The 6,816-nt window shown below is 47.8% G+C and overlaps 1 protein-coding gene across 1 annotated transcript in view; it reads left to right on the top strand.

The window, feature by feature from the left end:
- Positions 1-6,549: 6,549 nt before the first annotated feature.
- BAZ1B (bromodomain adjacent to zinc finger domain 1B) overlaps positions 6,550-6,816 on the top strand; it is a gene marked incomplete at both ends in the record, with an annotated part of 78,607 nt that continues 78,340 nt past the window's right edge. Inside the window, one exon of the mRNA XM_080704295.1 lies at positions 6,550-6,656. Within this exon, the coding sequence (XP_080560421.1) occupies positions 6,550-6,656 (107 nt within the window). The remainder of the gene's footprint in view (positions 6,657-6,816) is intronic.

The raw sequence follows: 6,816 nt of genomic DNA, 5'->3' as shown, positions 1-6,816 counted from the left end.
TGCGAACAGTCCTCTGCCCCACCAGAACCGTCCTCTTCCCCCATCACCCCTGTACGCCCACATGCGCACCTGCACAGACGCAGCTTTCTACTTACCTGTACATTTCATTCCAGCATCCCATGCCATAAACTACCCCAGCAAGGATTGAGGTTCAGACAACAGTACCTGCCCCCCACAGTACTCCTTCAGCTCAAACTTTCTAGAAAGTTCTCTTTTCTTTAAATCTGCATGTTTAATTGAACTTTGTGATTTTATTTTTTGTTTCAAAAAAGTTTAAGAAAATGGAAATGGGCAACAGCAAGTGAAGACATATTTTAGCACTGAATAGAATATTTTTAAAATTAAACTATTTGAAATATGTCTTGTGTTATGAGTGTTTCATTCTTGAAAGTTGTTGGGGCAGGGGTGAATGGAGGGGGTAGCTAAATGCTTGTGAAGTCACTGTCAGCTAGCCCTGCCAGTTGTCTTAGTTATTCCCAATTTTTTAAATTTTATAATTTTTTTTTTTTTTTTTTTTTAGGTACCAGGGCATTCTACTTCTGAACTACACTTCCAGCCCTGGTTTTGTTTTTGTTTTTGTTTTTGTTTTTTTTTTTTTTTTTGCGGGACTAGGGATGGAACCCAGGGGCGTTCAACCGGGCTACACCCCCTGCCCTATTTATTATTATTATTTATTTTGAAACCGGGTCTCACTGAATTGCAGAGGGCCTCACTAAGTAGCTGAAGCTGTCTGCAAACTGTGATCCTCGGGTCTCAGCCTCCCAAATGCTGGGATTACAAGGCTGTACCATCACGCCCGGCTCCAATCCTGTTTTTTATTTGGAGACAGGGCCTCAATAAGTTACTTAGGCTGGCCACAAACCTGCAATCCTCTAATCTAAACCTCCCAAGTACTGAGATTACTTATAAGCATGATTTGGCTCTTGATGTTTATAAGCATGCTTGGCTCTTGATGTTTTTTTGTTTGTTTGTTTTACTGGGGATTGAACCCAGAGGCATTCTACTTCCAAGCTACACCCCCAGCCATTTTTATTTTTATTTATTTATTTTATTATTATTATTATTTTTTCAGGTCTAGGGATGGAACCCAGAGGCTTTTTACCTCTGGGCTATAGTCCCAGACCCATTTTATATTTTATTTGGAAACAGGGTCTCACTAAGTAGCTGAGGCTGGCTTCGAACCTGTGCGATTCTCCTGTCTCAGCCTCCCAAGCGAGGAGATTACAAGCATGCGCCCACCACGCCCGGCCTTTTTTTTTTTTTTTTTTAATTCTTTATTTTGAAACCGGGTCTCACTGAGTTGCAGAGGGCCTCACTAAGGAGCTGAGGCTGTCCGCAAACCGTGATCCTCTGGTCTCAGCCTTCCAAATGCTGGGATTATAAGCGTGCGCCACCACGCCCAGCTCATTTTTATTTTTTGATTAAGAGTCTCATTAAGTTGCTGAGACTATCCTTGAACCTACAATTCTCTATCTCAGAACCCCAATTACTGGGGTTACAGGCACGTGCCACCGTGCCCAATTTATTCAAGTTTTTAAATTGCGGTAAAATATATAGAAGATAAAATTTACCTTTTTTGTGTATGTGCATATGGAGATTGAACTCAGAAACATTCAGCATCTGGCCTACATCCTGATCACAAGTCCTTATTTATTTATTTATTTATTGCGGTACTGGGGATAGAAACCAGGGTAATTCTACCTCTGAGCTACACCCCCCAGCTACACCCCTCAGCCCTATTTTTTATTCTTTATTTTGAAACAAGGTCTCATTGAGTTGCAAAGAGCTTCACTAAGTAGCTGAGTCTGTCTGCAAACCGGGATCCTACTGTCTTAGCCTCCCAAATGCTGGGACTACAAGTGTGTGCTGCCACACCCAGCTAAGTACCCATTTTTGGGGTGTGTGTGTGTGTGTGTGTGTGTGTGTGTGTGTGTGTAAATGGGGATAACGCCCAGGGGTGGTCTACCTTTGAGCTACAATCCCAGCCTTTTGTGTGTGTGTGTGTGGTACTGGGTATTGAACCCAACAGCAATCTGTGAGCTACATACCCAGCCTTACTTTTTATTCTTTATTTGAAAACAGTCTTAAGTTGCAGAGGGCTTCACTAAGCTGAGGCTGGCTGCGAACCTATGACGCTCCTGTCTCAGCCTCCCAATTACTAGGATTACAAACATGAGCCACCATGCCCCTCTCATCTTATTTTATTTGAATGAATGAATTTTTTTGTAGCGCTGAGGATTCAACCCCTAGTCATTTCACCTCTGGAACTATACTACCCTACCCTATTTTTAATTTTTATTTATTTATTTATTTATTTGTTTGTTTGTTGCGGGTCTGGGGATGGAACCCAGGGGCATTCGACCTCCGAGCTACACCCCCTGCCCTATTTTTTGTTTTTTATTTTTTATTTTGAAACACAGTCTCACTGAGTTGCAAAGGGCCTAAGTAGCCGAGGCCGTCCGTGAATCACTATCCTCTGGTCTCAGCCTCCCGAATGCAGGGATTACAGGCATGAGCTACCACGCCCGACTTCAAACCTGTGTGATTCCCCTGTCTCAGCCTCCCAAGTACTGGGATTACAAGTGTGGGCCACCACACCCCGCTTTTTATTCTTTATTTTGAGACAGTCTCACTATGTTGCAGAGGGCCTTATTAAGTAGCTGAGGCTGGCAGCAAACAGTGGTTCTCATGTCTCAGCCTCCCAAATGCTGGGATTACAAGTGTGTGCCACCATGCCCAGTTCTTATCTTCCTTCCTTCTTTCTTTCCTTCCTTCCTTTCTTTCTTTTATTTATTTCTGTATTGGGGATGATACCAAGGGGCATTCTACTTCTGACTATACCCCCAGCCCTATTTTTTATTCTTTATTTTGAAACAGGGTCTCATTGAGTTGCAAAGGGGCCTTGCTAAGTAGTAGCTGAGGCTGTCTGCGAAGTGATACTCCAGTCTCAGCCTCCCAAATGCTGGGATTACAAGCATGTGCCACCACACCCAGCTGCATTTTTTATTTTGAAATAAGGTCTCCCTAAATTGCAGAGGCTTCACCTTGGCCATGAACCTTTGATCCTCCAGTCTCATCCTCCCAAACACTGGAATTACAAGAATGTGCCAACTCTAGATGCAGTTTTTTTTTTTTTTTTTTTTTTTTTTGTGGTACTGGGGATGGAACCCAGTGGCATTCTAACTCAGAGTTGCAATTCCAGCCCTATTTTTTTTTTTTAATTCTTTATTTTGAAACAGGGAACAAGGTCTCACTAAGTTGCAGAGGGTCTCACTAAGTAGCTGAGGCTGTCTGCAAACCATGATTCTCTGTTCTCAGCCTCCCGAACACTGGGATTACAAGGGTGCGCCACCACGCCTGCTTTAGATACAGGGTTTTTGTTTTGTTTTGTTTTGTTTTTTTTGTGGGTCTGGGGATGGAACCCAGGGGCATTTGACCTCCGAGCTACATCCCCTACCCTATTTTTTATTCTTTATTTTGAAACCGGGTCTCACTGAGTTGCAGAGGACCTCACTAAGTAGCTGAGGCTGTCCGCGAACCGCGATCCTCCAGGTCTCAGCCTCCCAAATGTTCGGATTACAAGCGTGCACCACCACGCCCAGCTAGATACAGTTTTGAAATACTAAAATTTTTCAGCAGGGTGTCATAGCAGCACAAGGGGGTAATATTTATAGTTGGGAGATTGAGGCAGGAGGATTCTAGGTTTTAGGCCAGCCGCATCAATTTAGTGGGGGCTCTCAGCAATCTAACTAGAATCTAGTCCAAAAATAAAAATAAAATAGGGCTGGGGTTGTAGCTCAGAGGTATAATACCCCTGAGTTAAATCTCCAGTATCACAAACACACACAAAGAATCAACTTTTTCAGTAATTTATTTTATTTATTCATTGATTTATTTACTTATTTGTGGCATTGGGAATTGAACACAGAGGTGTTCTACCACTGAGCTACACTCCAAAACTTTTATTTATTTATTTATTTATTTATTTATTTATTTATTTATTATTTGCAGTAATGGGGATTGAGTCCAAGGGCATTCTACCTCTGAGCTACATCCCCAGCACTATTTTTATTTTTATTTTTAATTTTATTTCTTTATTTGTAGGTCTGGGGAATGGAACCCAGGGGCATTCAACCTCTGAGCCTATTTTTTATTCTTTTTTTTTTTTTTTTTTTTTTTGGTGGTACTGGGGTTCCTGGAAACCCAGGGCTATACTCCCAGACCTATTTTATAATTTTTATTTGGAAACAGGGTCTCTTAAGCCATCAAGGCTGGCTTTGAACCTGCATGATCCTCCTGCCTCCGCCTCCCAAGTGCGGGGATTACAAGCGTGCGCCAACACGCCCGGCTTATTCTTTATTTTGAAACAGGGTCTCACTGGAGTTCCAGAGGGCCTAAGTAGCTGAGGCTGTCCACAAAACGTGATCCTTCAGTCTCAGCTTCCCAAATGCTGGGATTACAAGCATGTGCCACCACGCCCGGCTTCCTATTTTTTATTTTGAAACAGGGTCTCACTAAATTGCAGAGGGCCTCAGTAGCTGAGGCTGGCTTTGAACCTGTCTCAGCCTCCCAAGTACTGAATTACAAGTGTGTTCCACCATGCTGGGTTTATTTATTATTATTATTATTATTATTATTATTATTATTATTATTATTATTGTGGTACTGGGGTTCCTGGAAGCCCTTCTACCTCCGGGCTACACTCCCAAACCTATTTTATATTTTTGAAACAGGGTCTCTTACGCCAGCGCAGCTGGCTTCGAACCTGCGCGATCCTCCTGTCTCCGCCTCCCAAGCGCGGGGATTACAAGCGTGCGCCACCACGCCCGGCTATTTTTTATTTTGAAATGGGGTCTCACTAAGTTATGGAGGGCCTCACTAAGTTGAGGTTGGCCTCAAACCTGCAATCCTCTCATCTCAGCCCTCCAAGGGAGACAATTTAATAGGGAATTTATAGTTTTAAATACTTTCACTGGTTCATTATAGTCTCACATAGGGAGAGTATTTAATGAGAGTGCTTCTGATCAGTACAGCCAAGCAGTTTTGGGACTACTTGGTGTTGTGTGCTTGGAAGAGCAAATCCAATTTCTCACCCTCCAGGCACAGTATTGTTGTTCTTAATGTCTGCTCTGGACGGCATTGATCACATAGAACTCTAGGTTTGTTCTCTTTCTCCAGCAGTCTCTATGTGTCTTATTTTCCCCCCTATTATACCCAGCACAGGGCTGGGGACATTGTAGGTTGCTGTTGAATACAGTTTGGTGAATGGCTTTATTCTGTACTGGGCACTGAATCCAGAAACATTCTCTGGGCCTTCAAGCCTTTATCTTTTCTATTATGAAATAGGGTCTCACTAAGTTGTTGAGGTTGTCCTTGAATTTGTGAATCTCCAATTTCAGCCTCCCAGGTTCTGGCGCTACAGGGGTGCAACGCAATGCCGTGAGAATAGATGTATTTTAATAGATAAATCCTTAAACATGTTTTCCAATGAAGGTTCTACATTATCTTTTCCTATAGGCCCCTAGAAACAAAACAATATCCAGATCTCAACAACACTCTCATCCGGAATAAGTTAACTTTGGGGTGAGCAAAGCTGGGCCTGAAGGTGTTCTTAAGCAAAACCTCCAGTTAGGGAAGGGCTTGGGGTTATTTCCCGCCAATCCCACCACGCAGCCTAGCCCCACCCGAATAGCCTAGCTCCACCCGCGCATTCCCGGGCGTGGCCCAGCGCGGCGCCTTTAAGGAGGGGGCGGAGCACAAGTGGAAAGACAAAGCCCCTGGCCGCGCGCTTCCCCTCCCCCCCCTCCGGCGCACCACACGGACAGTGGTGCCCGGATGTCGGTGTCGCCGTCTGTGACAGATGGCGCAGTGTCTGTATATGTTCGGGGGTCTTCGCTGGCTTGACCTCTTGAATTCTCAGCCTTGCGGTCTCCCGCTGTCCCTCACTTTTAATTCCGCTGCCGGAGGCCCGCACGCCTGTCACCAGCGCTTACATAACGTGACCTTTCACCTTTTCAGACTGCCCTCTGGTGCGCTGCAACCCAACTACGCTGCAGGGGCAGGGGGGCGGGACCCAGGTGCGGAGAGGCAGCCGCTCGGAGCCAATAGGTAGTGAGCGCTGACCAGCGGTCCGCCTATTGGAGCATTCGCCACCGGCGCCACAGGGGAGCAAGTTAGTGTGCGCGCTGGACCGGCGGGGGGGAGGAGGGGAATCTCCCGCCATTTTTCAATAATTTCCTCCGGTGCCGCTCAGGAGGAGTCGTGACTGCTGGCCGTGGGGACCCGCGGCGCAGGTCGGCCGGGGGCTGCGGGAGGCGCAGCGCCGTGCGTGGGAGCTGCGCGCCCCGGCGTTCTCCTCCATGGGTCTTGCGCGGCCGCGCCGGCGGTGAGGGAGCCGGAGTTCGCGCCGCCCTCTCACCCCTCCCCTCCCCCACCGCCCGGGAGCGGCGCGGCGCGAGCGGAGCCGAGCGCGCGGGGCCGCGGGGCCTAGTGCTGCGCCGCTCGCCGGCGAGGAGCCGCGCGCCCCCCGCCTGCGCCGCGGCCGCCGCGATGGCGCCGCTCCTGGGCCGCAAGCCCTTCCCGCTGGTGAAGCCGCTGCCCGGAGAGGAGCCGCTCTTCACCATCCCACACACTCAGGAGGCCTTCCGCACCCGAGAGTATCCTTTCCCGGGCGCGCCGGCCTGGCGCCCGCGGGCTGGGCTGGGCTGCTTCGGGGCTCGAGGCCGGGCGGGCCGCGCACCCCGCGCCGGGGACAGCTGTCAGCGCGCCGGGCCGCCGGCGGGCCTGGATCCGGCCCGGGTCGGGGGCCGCGCCGGC

The sequence above is a fragment of the Muscardinus avellanarius genome (genome assembly GCF_963383645.1).
Source record: "Muscardinus avellanarius genome assembly, chromosome: 10".
Taxonomy (NCBI): Eukaryota; Metazoa; Chordata; class Mammalia; order Rodentia; family Gliridae; genus Muscardinus; species Muscardinus avellanarius.
The sequence above is the reverse complement of the archived record's forward strand: the minus strand, read 5'-3'. Positions and strand labels throughout refer to the sequence as shown.